Here is an 18,566-nt window from a genome sequence, read left to right as displayed (position 1 = left end):
CTCACATAGAGGACTCCAGTGGAAAGAGGGACAGCCTGTCGGGGGCAGATGAATGATGTATGTTGAAACACACTCTTCCTTTTGGTCCAAGAAGCCCACTCCTAGGAGTATATGCTCCTAGGAGAGTCATGGATGCACAGAAAGGTTTGTTTAAATGGATATTACAATGTTGCTTATAAAATAAATTAAAAAAAAAAACCCAGGAACACCTGAAATGAGCAGAAATAGAGGCTTGGTTCATCTACATAATGAAGGTACAGATGAACAAATGAAACTGAATGTTTAGGAGTTACTGGTAGATGATAAAACCAGGTTTCAAAACAATCTGAAAGTTAGCAATTTATTTTTAAAATGTGTAGGAAAAGCAGGGGAAAGAAAGGTAGCAATAATGTTAAGTGATTATTTCAGGGTATGACATTATAGGCCAAATGTTTTTTTTGTGTGATTTTCCATATTTTTCAAATTTTCTGTCATGAAGATGCACATATATTCATTTGCGCCCAGATCTTCTGGGTCCTTATCAAGGGCACTTCTGTGCGTCACTGTCGCCCTCTAGAGGCAGAGCATCTCCAAGCTGTGGTTTCCCTACATGTAAAGGAGAGTAACAGGGGTACCCCTATACTGTTTTTATGAAGGTGATCAGACATGGACAGCACTTGGAATGGCCTGGCACACAGAAGCTGCCTGAGAACCATGAGGTGCGGAGGCATGAACACGCCACTGGGACCCTGATCACCAACCTTGGTTTCCTGGAGTTCCGCTGAGAACATGACTGACAGGTTAAATGTGAGCTGGGCTTGGCTGTTGTTCATGATGGAAACCATTTTTTTCACCACCTGTCCAGGTAGGATGGCTCCTAACTTCAAAATTTTATTGGCTGGATCGAGGACTAAAATCTGTGGACAAGAAAGAGAGCAGGAAGGGAGGGGTCAGCAGTTAATGAGAAAGAGAAATACTGTGGGTGTACCCTAGTGAGGCAAGGGTGGTTCCCTCTCTTCCCGTGTCCCTCATTCTTCACACTGGATGGGCCTTCGCCTTCGCTCACTCAACAAACATTTATGTGCATAAAATGTGCACTAAATAGCTCATTGTACAATTACATACTTACAGCTGGGTTCAGAGCTGTTAAGAAGGAAAGGCTCGGGGTACAAAGGGTTGAGCCAGTCTGAGGGTGAGGGAGGCCTCCCTGAGGAAGGCATGCTCACACTGGGAGCTGCTGGAAGGGTAGCATCTGGATTTAAGTCAGGGTGGCGTGGGGCTGCACCCCGAGGGAGGAGAGAAGCTGTGGCAAGGCCCTGAGCTGGAGGGAGTGGTCTGGCCAGGCCTGTGGCTGGGAGCGAGGTGGGGAACACGAGAAGATAGCTTGGAGGGGGATCAGGTTTTTTTCTGGGAGAAGTGGGAAGCCAGTGCAGCCTGGAGTGGTCCCATTAGATGGGTATCTTGTGAGTATGCCCTGGCTTGCTCTTCTGTGCAGAGGGACTGGAAGAGGGCAGGAGACAGAGCCTTGAAGAGAGAGAGATAACCATGGCAGCGGAGGTGGGAAAAGCAGATACATCTTAAAGCCCCCATCTAAAGCCCTGATCAAAATGCTGGCCTGCATCAGGCTGAGATCAGGCTGGGCCTTGCCCTCTGGGATGGTGTGACCCACATAAACAGCACCCACCAGTCACTGTCACTTGACCAGTCAATAAACAGCACCCCTCCCCCTAATGGAAAGATGGGATCTTTCCATCCCACCCACAGGTTTCCATGTTGTCTACAAAGGTAAGAGTCTCTGGCCCCAGCGTGTAAGCTCCTGGAGGTCAGAGAACACGTTTACGTCTCCTCTGGATTTCCGCAAAGCACCTGACATAAATGAATGCTGAGCGAGTGAATGAATGAACACGTGAAAGAAACCATGACACCAGAAGAGACCCTGCCGCCGGCTTGGGCGCAGACACACCAGGTGGCCTGATCCTGTTGCTCCCCTGGATTGATGGAAAGGACGCCAGGAACACACCCCTCCCATTTCCTCTTGGTTGCTGAAATGTCCCATGCATTGCTGAGGATTGCAGGAGGTCTTCAGTCTTCTAAAACAGCCTAATAAAGGTGGAAACTCCCACCAGACAGACATGTGAAATGTATACTGGACACGGGGAAGAAAGGATAAGCGGTGGAACCAGACCATCCCCTTCCTGCCAGGAGCACCTGGTTAGAAGCAAGGGCCTCAGTCAGATGGGATCCTGGGAGTTGGGGTTGACTGGAGAATGTCAGTCTATGTGGTCTTGGGGAAAGATGTCCCATAACTGAAACTTATGTCTGCATACAGTGCTTCAAACAAACCTTGACTGTAACCTGAAAACACTACATGCTCTCATGTGGGAGGAAGAGGACTTGCTTGGGACACTGCATCGGACAGTCTCAAACTTCTCCAAGAAAAAGAATGTTTCTGCAGCGCCTGTGGTTACTTGTATCCTTTGACACAGTAACATTTGGTACTGGCAAGATCTATGTGATTCTCTTGGGTCTGATCTGTCTTGATGGAACTGGCTGACCTCTGACAGAGCAGCTAGGGGCAGGAGACATGGAGTCAGAGGAGTGTGGGTTCAGGTGGGCAAAGGTGGCTGAGAAGGGCAAGAAGTGGGGGTGCCAAGCCCGATGAGCTCCCCAACTGTCACTTACCTTCATTTCCGTTCCTTTCCCTTTGATTTCAACAACTTGCTGGGAGAGGCCATTGATTTCAAAGGGAATGAGTTCTCGATAACTGATAGCTTCTCGAGGATAAAAGGTGATGGGGATCTCCAGTGTCTTTCCTGGCTTTATCACATCGACTCGGAAGTTCACCTCGAGGTGGCTGGTGTTGGTGTACAAACAATCCAAGCTGGAGGAAATCAGAAGGAAGCTGTGTGAGCTCTCGAATGGCCGACATGGAGGGAATGAGTCCCTTGCTTCTCCGAGCTGGACCCGCTGCGGGATGTCCTGCCGTGTCGTCCTGGAGCTGGGATTTCAGGGCTGGAAGGGACTGCAGCAGTGGTCCAGCCTACAGTCTCCTGGGCATGACTGAGTCACCTCCCCCAGATCACAGCCTGAGACCTTGGCAGAACCAGGCCTCAGAGGCAGTCTCATGACCTTTGACCCAGTGTTCCTTTCACTCTCTTCACCCCCTCTTCCTTGATGACGCAGCTCATGGTGTGGCAGCTTCCTGGGAGAAGGGTGTGCTTCCTGGAGTAACTGGGTGGGAAAGCACAGCGGGGAGGAGGATGTGTCCAGAGTCAGACAAGCGTGTGGATTCAGGCTCCAGCCCTAACTTCCATGTGACCCGAGAACAGTTACTCAGCCTGTCTGGGTCCCTGTTGCCTCACCTGCAAAATGAGAGTAGTGATCTCTTCCTCATGAAGCTGCTGTGAGGATTAAATGAGATAAAGTGACTAAGTCAGCCACTGAAGGCACAGAGGAAGCATTCCTAAAGGTGAGCTACTGTTATGATTATTACTAATAGCTCAACTAGAAGGGACCTTCAAAGATCACGTCCACCCCCTGCATCTGTGGATGGGAAGCACCTAGACCTCCATTACAATCCCTCCTCGTCTGTCTTCCAAGTATTTAGAGAAGGACTCTAGCTAAGGCAGTAAATAGAGTATAATTCCTGAAACAAAATAAGAGTCAGATTCAGTTAAATTAGACAAGAAGGAATATAGGCAGATAAGATTTTAAATTAGTATTTAAAATTACATGACACTCCTGTAATGTAACATTCAGGAGAATCGTCATCACCACCAGTATCACTCCCACAAAAGTAGCAGCAGATAAAAATATCTGAGCATTTTCTATGTTCCAGGCACTAAGTACTCTCTCTAAATGAACTAATTAATCCTCCTAATAACCCATGGGGAGGTACTATTATTATCCCCCAATTCAGACAAGGAGACGGAGGCACAGAGAGTTTATAAAGACCTAAACGCAAGGCTGGATGCTATAAAACTCTTAGAGGAAAACACAGGAAGAACACTCTTTGACATGAACCACAGCAAGATCTTTTTTGACCCACCTCCTAAAGTAATGAAAATAAAAACAAAAATAAACAAATGGGACCTAATTAAACTTAAAAACTCTTGCACAGTAAATGAAACCCTAAATAAAACGAAAAGACAACCGTCAGAATGGGAGAATATATTCACAAATTAAGCAACAGACAAGGGATTATTAGTCTCCAAAGTATACAAACAGCTCATGCAGTTCAATATAAAATAAAAAAACAACCCAATCAAAAAATGAGTGGAAGACCTAAATAGATATTTCTCCAAAGAAGACATACAGATGGCCAACAACACATGAAAAGATGTTCAACATTACTAATTATTAGAGAAATGCAAATCAAAACTACAATGAGATATCACCTCACACTGGTCAGAATACCCATCATCAAAAAATAATACTAACAATAAATGCTGAAGAGGGTGTGGAGAAAAGGGAACTCTTACACTGTTGGTGGGAATATAAATTTATACAGCCACTATGGAGAACAGAATAGAGGTTCCTTAAAAATCCAAAAATAGAACTACCCATATGACCCAGAAATGGGTCTACCATATGACTCCTATGCATAGATTCAGAGAAAACCATAATTCAAAAAGATAGGGACTTCCCTGGCAGTCCAGCAGTTAAGACTTTGCCTTCCAACGCAGGGGGTGCAGACTCCATTAGTGGCCAGGGAGCTAAGACTCCACATGTCTCGTGGCCAAAAAACCAAAACATAAAACAGAAGCAATACTGTGAAAAATTCAATAAGGACTTAAAAAAAAAACAAAGCGAGGTTGGGATGTTCTGAGAGAATAGCATTGAAACAAGTATACTATCAAGGGTGAAACAGATCACCAGCCCAGGTTGGATGCATGAGACAAGTACTCAGGGCTGGTGCACTGGGAAGACCCAGAGGGATGGGGTGGGGAGGGAGGCGGGAGGGGGGATGAGGATGGGGAACACATGTAAATCCATGGCTGATTCATGTCAGTGTATGGCAAAAACCACTACAATATTGTAAAGTAATTAGCCTCCAACTAATAAAAATAAATGAAAAACAAACAAACAAACAAACAGACACAAGCACCCCACTGTTCGACATGCAAGCAACCTAAATGCCCATCCACAGAGGAATGGATAAAGAAGATGTGGTACACATGCACAATGGAATATTACTCAGTCGTAAAAAGGAACAAAACTGTGCCCTTTGCAGAAATGTGGATGGACCTAGAGACTGTCATACAGAAAGAGAAAAAAAAATAATATATTATATGTGGAACCTAGAAACATGATACTGATGAACATTTTTTGCAAAGTGAAAATAGAGACACAGATGTAGGTAACAAATGTATGGATACCAAAGGAGGAAAGGGTGGGTGGGATGAACTGGGAGATTGGGATTGACACATACCCACTACTATATATAAAACAGACAACCAATGAGAACCTTCTGTATAGCACAAGGAACTACATTAAATGCAGGGATCTGAATGGGAAGGAAATCCAAAAAAGAGGGGATGTATATACACGTACAGCTGATTTACTTTGCTATACAGCAGAAACCAATACAACACTGTAAAACAACTATGTTCCAATAAAAATTAATTTTTTTAAAAAAGCAAAAAACATTTGCTCGAGGTCACATAGCTAGGGAAGAACTGGGATTTGAACCTGTGCTATTTGAAATTTGACATGGTAGCCACTAGACACGTGGTTATTAAATTAAAATTAATTAAAATAAAAAATCCTGTTCCTTGGTGACATTAGGCACATTTCAAGGGCTCCATAGCCACATGTAGCTATAGGCTGCCATATTGGACACTGCAGATAAGACAACTTTTCTGAAACTGAAGTTTCAGTTCAGTTGCAGCACACTGATCTAGAGAATTTCTAATAAACACAGGTCTCTGGGTCTGTCTCTGGAGATTCCGTTTTGTTAGGTCTGGAATAAGGCCCAGAAATCTGGATTGGAACACTCTACACAGGGATGGTGCAGAGCGGCTGGATTTGAATCAGAGGGCTAAGGCTCAGTATAGATCTGCCTTTTACTGCAAGTTCACTGGCCCGAGAAATTAACTTTTTAACTCTCCAAATCTGAGTTTCCACATTTATTGCTGCTAAGTCACTTCAGTCATGTCTGACTCTGTGAGACCCCATAGATGGCAGCCCATCAGGCTCCCCCGTCCCTGGGATTCTCCAGGTAAGAACACTGGAGTGGGTTGCCATTTCCTTCTCCAATGCATGAAAGTGAAAAGTGAAAGTGAAGTCACTCAGTTGTGTCCGACTCCCAGCGACCCCATGGACCGCAGCCCACCAGGCTCCTCCGTCCAAGGGATTTTCCAGGCAAGAGTACTGGAGTGGGTTGCCATTGCCTTCTCCCCCACATTTATTACGTGTGGAAAATAAATGCAAGTAATCAAGCCTCTTGTCAGGTCATCTGGCATTGTCCCCCTCACTTCCAGAAGAGGATTTTGTCTTCTTTTTTAGCAGAGAAGTTCATGGCTATCCAAATATCAGTATTAGCAGTGAGGAAAGGATATTCAGGATTCATGCCCACCTGTGCTAGAGGCTCTCTTATAATCCTTTCTCTGTCTTGGCAGGACCTCAGCTGTGTGGAGGCTGTAGAATCCACAGGAGTGGCAGAATCATCTGGAAGTTCTGGAAAGTCTACTTACCTCATAGCTGTCTCTTCCTTGTTGGTGACAAGCAGGGTTTGCTTGTATGGGGGCATGCCAGCTTGGTAGATGAAGCAGGTGCCAAAGTTGTAGCTGGTGAAGGAGAAATGGACAGCTGGGCTCACAGCAAAGCCTGAGATGGTGCACGTAAATGTTGGGCCGTGGCTGATCTGTGGGGGAGAGAATGTCCAGTGGAGATGACAGGGAGAAGTGAGAGGAAAGGGCCCTTACACTCTCAGGTGAAGGAGGGAAGAAGTCAGGTGCTTTAAAAGAATTCAGGTCCCAGGACTCCATGTGCAGAATCTCTACAGAGATTCTGATTAACAGGCTCTAAGTTTCTTTAAGGAAACCAAGGTGGATGACTCTGCAACCAGGCCCCACATTGGCTCTTGAATCATTGCAGGAATACTTCAGCTCGAAGGCAGAGGGGTGTGCAGAGACCTGTCAGTTCCCACCCAACATCTGCTTCCTGGGGCTTCCTCATTAGCAGGACTCCGATTGGTTGCCAACTTGCCTGGGAAACATGCTTGACTTCCCATCCTGCCTTGCAGCTAAGGGTGGACATTGGACACAGTTCTCAAGACAGAATGCTGTGAGCACATTCAGTGTTGGACAATGTTAAATGCCTCACCTTGATTTTGAGTTCCAGACCCTTCAAGACACATTTCTTTAATGGCTGGAAAGACAGGGAGGCGTGTGCACTCTGCCCCACGTCCACACTGCCATCAGTGGGTGAAAACTCCAAGTACTGTAGCAGGGATCTGGGGCCAGACAGCTCTGCCTGGAAGCTGAAGTTGAACTTTCCAGTGTTGATAAAGCTGAATTCACACTGGACACACTCATTCAATTCCACCTGAAGAAGAACAGAGTTGTATGTTGAGTGAGTACATACTATGGTTCCCTTCTCTGGGGTCAGGGTATGTAACGTGTTGGGGGAAATACCCTTTGAGAGGCAGCGACAGCCCATGATGTTAGTGAGCTGAGTGAGTATCATTAGCATAATGCAGCCAGAATCCAGCAGGAGCTACAAAGTGCTGGAGTCCTTCCTTCTGAAGAGGAAGATGACAGCTGAATTCTTAGAGCTCACTTGGTAACAAAACCTCCTTCATGTATGTTTAAGATAAGCATTCTTCCCCTTGCCTACCATCTCTCTGCCCCCTGAAAAGTAAAATAAGAAAAGCTTTCTTATCATACCATGTGAAAAGCTTTCTTTTCACATCAAAACCATGCACATTCTGGGGATGGAGCTGCTGTTGGCACATTTCTGTTCTCCTGATCTCCCTGGCATTTGAAACAGAGCTTCATCTAATGCTCCCATGCACTGCTTTTCCCAGCCAGTGTGGAAGCAGAGAGAGCAGGGCCCTCTCACACCTTTACCTCACAGAAGTTGACAGTGGTAGTCTGGTTGGGAGGCAGGAGAGTGATGGAGCCGTTCCTGTCCTTGCATTTGACCTCCACGTTCACGGAGTAGCCCTCAGCCTTGACATTTAAGGTCAGAGGGTGGGCTTTCTTTTTCACATTGCAGATCAAATTAAAGTTCACATCTCCTTCTTTCTTTGGTGTGAAGAAAATATCAATTGGGAACCTGGTTGGGGAAGACGACAGCAGATTGGGTAACTAGACCAATCTGTTAAAGAAGTTGAAGAAGATAAGCCCAATGGATCATCAGGCACTAGGAGGGGAAGGCAGCATAACGCCAAATCAGGGTGAATTCTGAAAGTTTGCCAGGCATGGCAGGCTACTGCTTTAGGGATTTTCAAACACAGTGGATAGTATGGAAAAGAATATAAGCATAAGAAAATACTGAGAATAAGTGCTTAAAGTTCTCAGTATTCTACAACTCATGGTGAAAATTACCAGCAGGGGATAAGCAGGACAGAGATGAAACTGCAATATCTCAATTTTAGAGTTGGCAGAGACTTCAGAGATGGGGCACTCTGCTAAGATGCTTCAGTAGTATCTGACTCTTTGTGACGCTATGGACTGTAGCCTGCTAGGCTCCTCTGTCTATGGGGTTCTCCAGGCAAGAATACTGGAAAGGGTTGCCATGCCCTCCTCCAGGAGATCTTCCCGACCCAGGGATCAAACACACATCTCTTACGTCTCCTACACTGGCAAGTGGGTTCTTCACCATTAGCTTCACCTGGGAAGCTCCAAATTTTAGAGTTGGGAGAGACTCCAGAGATGGGGCACTCTAAAGGAACCTGATTCTCCTGGCTAGTCAGCCTGGGACCCCTGCCATATGAGCAAGGGCAGTCCTGGGGGGCTTCCTTTCTGTTTACCTGGACAGTGGGGGGACCCAGCCTTCCATGGGACATACAACCAGGCTGTTGCTGAAACCTTCAGAATAGCGGGAGGTGTCCTGGAAGGCGAAATGGAACTCCTGCTCCTCCTTGCTGATGATCTTCACAGTCTCCCTGGCTTCTCTGCCTGAGGAGGAAACACTACCCTCAGAGGGGGCCTCGTGCCTGCTCCGGACGTACCTCAGCAGGCGAGAGGAAGCCTGCTCAGAAGGGAGTCTCCAGCTTCTTTTCTTCCCTCTTCCACGCTCCTGAGCCTGTGGCTCCCCCTCTTCCTTCTTTTTACTCTACAAGTGTTCTTCCTCTCAAGGCGCTCCAGCTCTTCCTTCTAGAACTATGCCCCATCAACTGTCTGCTCCTCGTAGGTGGCCACTCAGCCTGGGCTGTAGCTCTCCTGGGATCCTTCTTGCTCCTTTAGACTCAACGCCTTTCTGCTTTTGTTAATGGGGGTAGGTAGGCCCCTCCGCTCAGATGATCCATGAATCATCTGTGCATCGGGCTCTTTTGAATTAGACTTCAGATGTGCCATGGGTGTCCTGACAGGGCCCTGACTAACATATCTCTTGTCACTAGTTTGCTTTTTCTTCCTTTCCTTGACTATTGTGGAGCATTTATTTTCCACATAAACTTTAGAATCATTTTACCAAATTCTGCCCTCACCTCAATCCTTTAGGACTAAGACTGTCAAGTTTAGCAAACAATTTTTATAGTATAAGTATGTCCCAAATATTGCATGGGACAGACTTATACTAAACAATCATTCCTTGTTATCTGAAATTCAAATTAAACTGTGCATCCTGTATTTTATCAGACAACAATAGCTGGGATTTTATTTAGAACTTGATTAAATTTGCATTTAATTTTTGGAAGAATGGACAAATGTTCAGATTTTGCTTGCGGGCATTTCAATAAGATTTTATAGTTTTATTCATATAGGTCCTGTGCTTTTCTTGTGACATTTATCCTTGGCTATTATATAGGTCTTATCAGTATTGAACGGAATTTTCTGTTTGTTTCTAGGTGCTTATTGCTAAAAGAAAGAGAAAGCATTGATTTTTGCAAACAACTTGCAAACATCTACTTCCTAAATTATCCTGCTGATTCTAGAAGTTTGTTTTGCTTTTCCCTAGAGTCTCTTGAGCTTATCTATGTATGGCATCATTAGCAATAGCATAAATGAGACAATTTTGTCTCTTATTTTTCCAATGTTTATGCCAATTATTTTTTTTATTTTATTGTACTTGCTAAAGTCACTAACAAAGTGTCCAATAATGACAGTGACAATGACCATTCTTGCCTAATTCCTGACTCTAATTGAAGTAACTTCAGTGGTTTATTACCAGATAATATTTGCCTCTTGATTTTGGTTAATCTTTGTTCAAGTTTTCCCCCTCTATTTTTATTTTACTACTAGAGTTTTTGTTGAGAATGTCTGCTGAATTTTTAGCAATGATTCTTTGGTATACACCAATACCTGGTTCTTCTTTAATCTGATGATGTAATAATTACATTGAAATGCACCATTAAACTGCATTCCCAGATTAAATTGTCTTGTTGTTATTCTTAAGCTACATTGCCCACTTACTTGTTCAAAACCTGATTAAATGCCATAATCTCCTCCTATCTATTATACGTATCAGTGTAAGAAATGTATGGAAATAATACACATCATACTGTTCACACTGGTTTCCTCTGATGGAAAGGGAAAAATGAGGGAGGTGGGGAGTGGTTATTACATTTTTCCTTATACAACACCACATTGGTTGACTTATAAAGAATGCTACTTTTATAACTAGTCTAACGAATTACTAAAACAAATCCTCTGACTTCAGTTGTATTTCTCTCTCTCACACACATACACAAAACATCACATCCATGTGATAGAGTCACAGTGTTACAGGGGACTTGCCCATCACTTCCTTTATTTCAAGTTTCTGCTCAAATGTCACGTTCCCACTGCCCGCTGGCACTCCTTTTCCCCCTACCCTATTTTATTCTTTGGAACACTTATCCACACCTGACATGCTACATATTTCACCTTTCCATTCCGTGATAGCCTCCTTCCTGCTACTAGAATGCAACCATCATGAAGATCGGGACATGGGCTTTGTCCACTGCATTCCCAGCTCACAGAAGAGTGCCTGGCTCACGTGAGGGGCTCAACAATGTTTGTTGAACGGGGCAAGAGTGAGAAAGGATGGCAGAGGAATGTGAGCACTGTGGCCCACAGTCTGGGGACACATGCAGGTAGGATGGGGCTAATATGGGGCTCTGGGGACAAACTAGTCAATCTAGACCCCAAAGGAATCTTCCGAGGAGGCTCTGCAGCAAGCTTCCTCAGTGTTCTTAGGTTATTAGTGTGTGGGTTTAGAAGACACTTGATGGAAATTAGATTGAGAGGTTAAATATTCTGTGGCCCTGTGAATAGCAAAAAGAGGCCCTCTGACACACTTCTAGAAGATACCAGGAAGAAAGAATTCCTCTGCTGGGGGAACACCCTCCCCCACAGGTCATGTCAACTCTAAAATATAAACCAGCAGGGCAGCCTTACCAATGAGGAGACAACTGAAGTTGATATGTGACTTGTCAAAATTGATGAGAGGGTCAGTGGCTTTGCCTACCAGCAGGAAAGGGACTGTGATATTGTGTTCAGGGATTAAGAAAGTCCAGAATGCCTCCGAGATGTCCAGATGGGAAGGTGTGAACTGGAAGATAACCTAAGAAGACAGTTGGGAGCGCAGTGGTTAGAGGCACTTCTATGTGTTTGCTCCACGTACCTTAAAGGTGTGCCAGCCCTGGGGTTGTGCCGGGTAACATTATCAGGTCATCACTTCCTATTCCCTGTCTTTGTAAGGGCATGTGAGTTTGGCTGTACCAGTAACATCCATGTCTGTTTGCCCAGCCCACCAAGTATTTCTATGGGCTTCTGCCCCGCTCATTTCTATTTCTAAGGCTCTGCAGGCTAGGCTGCCACGTCTTGGGATGGCATGTAAAAATGGAAAGATTTAGGTAGAATTTGGAATTTTCCTGAAAAGTTCGGGAGAACTGGCAACCCTGGGCTCACTGCTCTGTGTGGTGATTTGTCCCCAGAGAAGCATTGTGGCCAGCCGACCCTGGTGCCCACCATTCCCTGTCATTGACCCCTGGCCTGGGCTCTCCATTTTTACGATTTTTCTGAAGGCATCTCAATTCGTAATCTTTGTTTCATGGATTTATTTCTGCCCCCAATAGTCTCTGGAGAATTTACAGGACACGGGGCCCACAGAGCTGCTTTGGCCAGCAAGTTTGTATTTCTTGAAATCTGACCCTCTGCCCTAAATCACTGTGTGGACATTAGGATTAAACCATGGGGCACGACTCTGCTTTTCTGTTTTGCCCTTTGGCCCGACCAAGCAAAGATACATCTCTGTTCTCTCACGGCTGTCAGTCCCTGGACAAAAACAACTCGGTTCCTTGCTATTGTGTGAGTCCTAGAGTCCCCAGGCACTGGTGTCCAGCTCTCTTTTCCTTGCTTTTAAAATATCAATTTTTAAAACTTCAAATACTAGAGCTCTTTGCTTCTCTATGGCCAACCAAGACGGCTGAGGTTTGTCCTGTTCATGAGGACTGGCTAACACACAGTAACCACCCAAGGAACTTGTTGATGGACACACCCTCCAGCTGTTCTCCCTAACTCCACCCACGCTCTGCAGCACGCCCGCCCTGCAGAGGGCGATGGGAGGAGTAAAGCCCTGGGTCGAGTGGTCCCCATTCACACATACCTCAGCTTTCTTTTCAGGGAGGACGAGGCCCTTTTCTGTAAGGCACGTGAAGGCTGGAGGGTTCTGGAGACTTTCAATTTCTTCAGAGAGCCAGGAGAAGGAGTAGGCACCACAGGTCGGGTTTAGGATTGTAAAGGTCCTGCCCCAGGGGAAGGAACGGCAGCAGGAGTGAGATAGGGGCTTGAGGATTAAGAGAAACTTCTCTAGACTGTTCCCGAGCACAGACCCCTTATGTGGGGATCAGAACTGTTTTGGCCATTTTGTTACTGTAGAAACAAAAATGGCATCTTGGGGGTCCCAAGTGTGGCTCTAGTTCTGGACTTTGGAGCAATAACACCACCAAGGGCCCTTCTGTCTCAGTGATCCTCTGTGGTCTAGGTGGTGGTCAGGGATCATGTTTTATGTCTTTCAAATTTCCCGAGTGTCAAAACTAAGGAGACAGAAATCCGCTTCCTCACTGCAGCAATTCACTAACGGCAATCCCTAGGATAGCAAGCGTGCTTCGAGGTGTCAGTCTAGCTTGGTACCCTGAATTTCTTCCTCTGGGTTTTCAGAAAGACGAACTGATATGAACTCAACTAGTGCAAACCCACACCACTCACCGGAGATTCTTCCCTCCTATGCCCACGCTGGTGAACTCAATCACCCGGGTGTTTGGGTCCAGAGCCCCGCCACTAGGCCCTCGGAGGTCTGGGTTGCGCCGATGGCCGATGATGTAGTCGGAGTCTTTCAGGTCAAAATGGCAGATGGGCAGCGAGCTCCGCCCTTTGGCTGACAGGACTGGGCCATGCTCTCCCGGTGGCAGGTTAGGAATCCTGAGAGAATAAGGTTATTTTGATCTATTTTTAACTCTTTAATAAGTTCTTGCTTTTGTGGTTGGAAACGAATATGACACCGACCAGAATGTGAGCTCCATGAGCACAGAGAATGGGTCTGTCTGGTTGACAATGTAACCTCAGTGCCTTGAGGAGTACATGATACCTAGTAGGTATTCATTAATTAATCGTGACAGGGATAAATACATGCATGGGCTGAGTATGGGGAGCCTGAATTCTGGTTCCTTCTGGGTGCCTCAGAAAAGACCCTGCTGCTGGGAAAGATTGAAAGCAGGAGGGGAAGAGGACGAGATGGTTGGATGGCATCACCGACTCAATGGACATGAGTTTGAGCAAGCTCCAGAAGATGGTGAAGGACAGGGAGGCCTGGCGTGCTGCAGTCCATGGGGTTGCAGAGAGTTGGACACGACTGAGTGACTGAACAACAGCTTGCCTAAGTTACTACCTTTACCAATGGTGAGAAAGTCTCCCTGCTATAACGTCAGCACAGAATCTTTCCCTCTGGGCTCTTTCATGGGCATCTAATGGGATACAAAAAAGGACCCAGGCATCCTTAAGAAAACAAAACAAAACAAAAAACTACCCTGAGCTCCTCGGAGAAAGTGAACGCGATGTGAGCAGACCTCTATCCCCAGCAGCGAGCTCAGGTGGCCCAGGTGTGGGAAGGGTCCCTGCAGTGTGACGGCAGGTTTTCCACAGGTCTCATGGTTCACATAGGTTTCTGCCACCCCACGCCATGGGTCACAGACTTCCTCTAAGGTGGGTGTCCTCCGTGGAGCTCTCAGGGACTTTCATTGCCAGATATTATTGGGTCGGCTCTCCTCTAACTGGACCTGGACTCCATCTGCTCCTCTCTTACTATGTTCCAGGTCCACTTCCTCCATCACCACTACCACCTGATGTTCAACTGTACTTACTGTGCGCTGGGCACTGTTCTAAGCTCTTCACTTGAATTAGCTCATTGAGTTTTCACAACAACTCTACAGAGCGGGTACTGTTATTTGCATTTTACATAGCAGGAAATTGGGCCTCAGAAAGGTAAAAGAGAGCTTTCCTAAGGCCATGCTTGCCCCAGGACTGGAGCCCAGCTGGCTGCCCACCATTCTGTTGCCCCAGTGGAATCGTGTGTGTGACCGGGAAGGGGAGGTGGACAGGAGGCAGGGTCTACAGAGGGTTGATGAACAGTACAAAAGACTAGACTCCTCTTGTTCTCCAGAGGGAAATGTGGTAGTGTGGGGCTCCACACGGGGCTGGGGTGAAAGAACGGTGGTCGTGGTGGGACAGAAGAGGGGTTAGGAGCGCATCTCCTTACTGGCAGAAAAGATTGCTCTCGAAGTCTCCAACTTCCAATGGGGAGAATTTCACTTTGAGCTTCTGAGTCTTCCCCACTAGCACGGTGCCTGAGATGGGCTCCACACAGAAGGGCGGCAGGGAAGTTTCATTCCAGTGGTCCACGGCACTGTCCACTGTGCTGGCCGTGTGTGGTGTGCCCTGGCTAAGTTGGTCTCTTTGGGAGAAACCTGGGGGTAGATAAGAGTGCCAGTGATGTTCTTAATCTGCAGTGGGAGGGCGGTGATGGCAGCCCACCCATATGGGTCCTTAGGCACCCTCTATGGGGTCTGTGGGCTCACGTTTCCTAGCCGGTATACTTAACTTTGGGCCCCAGGGGTGAGGAATTAGCTGTGTCTCATAGGAGATTCATGAAAAATACTTCTATTAATTACATCAGGTTTTCAAGTGTTTTTCCTTTTTACTCAAGGGTATGGGTCAAGTAGATGTCTGTGGGTCATCTGCCTTAAGAGTAATGGGCTGTGAAATAATTTTTTGGAGAATCATTGCTTTAAAGCAGGGGTTCACAATCTGGGGGGTTCATGAAAAAGAGTTCATTGGAAAGGTCTGGGAATCTCCAAACTGAAAGAGTAGTGGTTTGCCCACTTTGCCCACCAAGGGTTGGGTTCTCTTCACATGTACCAACTGCAAATTGGGCATGGGTGTGTGTTTTGCTGGGAAGTCAGTTCATTGCTCTCATCAGCTTCTCCAAGAGTCTGTGATTTCCAGAAGGTTAAGATCTAAAAGAAAAGACTCCGAGGGATCTGTGAGAGGGGGTACCAGCCTTGTGGGGCCCAGGGAGGCAGAATTCAATTCTGGAGTTTCTTGGGCCCCTTTGGCTCTGCAGATGCTAGAGGGCCCCTGGTCTGCTTCTTTGCTACCAAGAGGGAGGTTGGAGCAGCGCTTGTTTCTCCATGAACCAGGCTCTTCTACTAATTGGGGACCCAGCTCAAGCCCTGGGTTTTACCTGTCACCTCATTTACCTTGGTTGTCTGGCATGGCAAAGCTGACAGCTTTTGCTGCCTCTTCTGAGATCCAGTTGAATTCCAGTTGCACATTTCCTGAATTAATCAGTTCAAACCTGCAAACAGATCGGGAATGGATGTGAGAAACACACTGAAGATGGTTTTTGTCCTGTCTGCACATCATCTGTACCATTAACTATTTTTTTTTAAGTCAAGTTACTTTGTTTCCCAAATGTTTCTTCAAAGGCAATTTTATTTGAAATCAAGCATGTGATTTCAAATTATAGTTCCTTTTAAAACACAAAAATATATACATAGCTATTAAAAGCAAAAGCATCCAGATGTTTAGCACTTCAGTCATCTTGTATACCCCTGGCATACTGTGCCTTGAGCTCTCAGCCTACATCGTGGTGATCCTGAAAAATTCCCATGGGAGAGGAAACAAAACCCATTCAGAAGACAGTATCTCCCTCGGGTGCAAACTCCAAGGCCTCTCCCTTCCTGAATCACTTTCTCCCTGAAACAATGTCCTCGTGGTCAGAAATCATTTGACCCCTGCCTGAAGTGTCTTCACTGGCTGAGATACCGACTTGTCTCAGATTCTGAATTAACGGATCCTCGTCTTGCCTCAAGTTTTCCTGCTCTGTGGTAAGAACTGGGAGACAGAAGCTTTTTCTGGAGTCACTGTTAAATGTGATCACAGACAGTCACAGCAAGAGGGTTATTCAAGAAAAGAGCTGTGCAAGCGAGAGAAAAACACACACATGCTTCCTAGTTTTAGGGGAGAAGTGGGAGCTGAGACTTGGGGGCAGGGGAAATAGGTCCAAGGGAGGGGTTTAAGGATCAGATTCCCTATATCCAGTCCAGGTAGGCTATGTAGTTATGCGTGAAGTCAAGTGTTTTGGCCTCAGGGGCTTGTGTGAATTTATGAACTATGGGAATTTATGAGCACTGGTCTTTAGGCTAAAGCAAATTTTTATGAAGGGGAGAAATCTCAGTGGCACAGGATACTTCCAGTAGAAGCACTCTTGGTTTAGGCCCAGGGGTGAACAAACGTTCCTGTAAAGGGTCAGACAGTAAGGTTTTGGGCATCATGAGCCAGAGGTCTCCGCAGTGGCTGCTCCCTTTGCTGTGGAAGCAGCCTTGGATGATAATAGATAAATGAGCATGACCGTGTGCCCACACAACATACAGCATAACCGTATCTAAAAAAATAAGCCACTGTTGAGTTTGGATCATGGGCCAGAGTTTGGCGACCCTTACTGTAGGTGAAATGGCCACCAGCAGAAGATCCCATTTCCTGTCTCCTAGCTTTTGGTTCTATAATAACTTGAGAGGATACATTAAGGGCCACAAGTGCAGAATGAGTTGAACAACTAATTACCAATTTTTACAAAGTAGAAATGTCAGTGGTTTACACTTTTGTGTTTGTAATTCTCAAAGAAGAGTCACAGGCCTTCTCTCTGCCTGAAGGCCCCTTTTCTCACTTCTTCACCTGGCCACCTCTTATTTGTCTTCTGAAGTTCAGCTGGTCCACCACTTTGGGAAGCCTTCCCAGACACCTGTCTCTCCCCGTATCTTGGTCTGCTTTGGGGACGCTTACTGCAAACCCAGAGCATTGGACTGTAACATCAATTCCACCATTTTCACCCATTCACCCAACATCCACTATGAGCTCTTTGAGAGCAGGACCCACGCATCCCTGTACCAACTGAGAGTGAATAAAGGGTTAATATAACCCCTTCTCCTTCTAAGTACAGTTTCGACTTTGACTTAGTTTTTGAGTTCTGTGTCCGTGGAAGCCTGATGAGTGAGACATATCATCTATATTATCAGTCAACTTTGTTTACAGTAAAAATGACCCCTGATTGCTAACTTGCTTTGGGGCTAGGAGAAATCATGATACCTGGAGGGAAGCCATAGCACTGGGGTTCTCTGAGTGTAGTGACTCTTGTAACTGGGCAGGTCCCTTGCAGGAATCCTAGAAGTTATAGCCTGGAGTGCTTGTGAGACATGTTGGCTTCTGTTGGTCTGGGCCTTCCAAGCTAAGATGAACCCTACACCCACCAACATGGATACTGTCTGAGCTGTCACTTGGGGCAGAGGGTTGGGCAATAAGAATAGTTGTTGGGTGGTGATATGGACCATTGCAAAGACTGTTCCCACTGAAGCTGAATCAAGTCTACATCTTGATTTCAAGTGTGAACTTGAATAGGTTCGTGGGTCTGAGTGTTTCTTTGGACCTACGAAGATCCTCTGGTGCATGCTACACAGATGTTATGTCTGGTCTGTGCTGTCATGGACACTGAATAAATGTTTGCATGAGTGAATGATGGAATGAAAGGACTGCTCTAAGAGTGTCAGGAGGCTTCTGATGACTCACTCAAACACTCGAGTCTGGTAAACCAGTGTTTCCTTAAAGTGCACATCGGTAGTCTGGCACTTGTATGAGGCGAAATTCACGTGGGCACTGATTTGCAGCTGCAGTTCTCGATAGTTTTCTTCTAGGACTGAGTAAGCCGGCTCGGGATCAGTCTCTATCACCTGCAACAAAGACAGCCATGTCCTCAGTGATGCAGAGCCAGCTGCTTCACGGGAATGATGGGGAGATGAGACAGTGCTTCATCCTACCCAGTAAGCGAGCACCAGCCCACAAACCCAAGTTCCAGGATACCTGATGAGGTCAAATCTAAAATGACTC

At 46.1% G+C, this 18,566-nt stretch overlaps 1 protein-coding gene across 1 annotated transcript in view; it reads right to left on the bottom strand.

Moving 5' to 3' along the window:
* Window positions 1-18,566, bottom strand: part of LOC136157473 (hydrocephalus-inducing protein homolog) — a 177,825-nt gene that overhangs the window by 13,623 nt on the left and 145,636 nt on the right. Inside the window, exons 53-64 of the mRNA XM_065919347.1 lie at window positions 18,249-18,409; window positions 15,884-15,981; window positions 14,884-15,091; window positions 13,338-13,550; window positions 12,736-12,874; window positions 11,526-11,691; window positions 8,957-9,104; window positions 8,052-8,259; window positions 7,306-7,527; window positions 6,675-6,844; window positions 2,662-2,860; window positions 741-896 (exon numbers count right to left, since the gene is read on the bottom strand). Of these exons, the coding sequence (XP_065775419.1) occupies window positions 741-896; window positions 2,662-2,860; window positions 6,675-6,844; window positions 7,306-7,527; window positions 8,052-8,259; window positions 8,957-9,104; window positions 11,526-11,691; window positions 12,736-12,874; window positions 13,338-13,550; window positions 14,884-15,091; window positions 15,884-15,981; window positions 18,249-18,409 (2,088 nt within the window). The remainder of the gene's footprint in view (window positions 1-740; window positions 897-2,661; window positions 2,861-6,674; window positions 6,845-7,305; window positions 7,528-8,051; window positions 8,260-8,956; window positions 9,105-11,525; window positions 11,692-12,735; window positions 12,875-13,337; window positions 13,551-14,883; window positions 15,092-15,883; window positions 15,982-18,248; window positions 18,410-18,566) is intronic.

This window comes from Muntiacus reevesi, chromosome 2 (genome assembly GCF_963930625.1).
Source record: "Muntiacus reevesi chromosome 2, mMunRee1.1, whole genome shotgun sequence".
NCBI classification, from domain to species: domain Eukaryota; kingdom Metazoa; phylum Chordata; class Mammalia; order Artiodactyla; family Cervidae; genus Muntiacus; species Muntiacus reevesi.
This window is presented reverse-complemented; position numbering and strand designations above follow the sequence as displayed.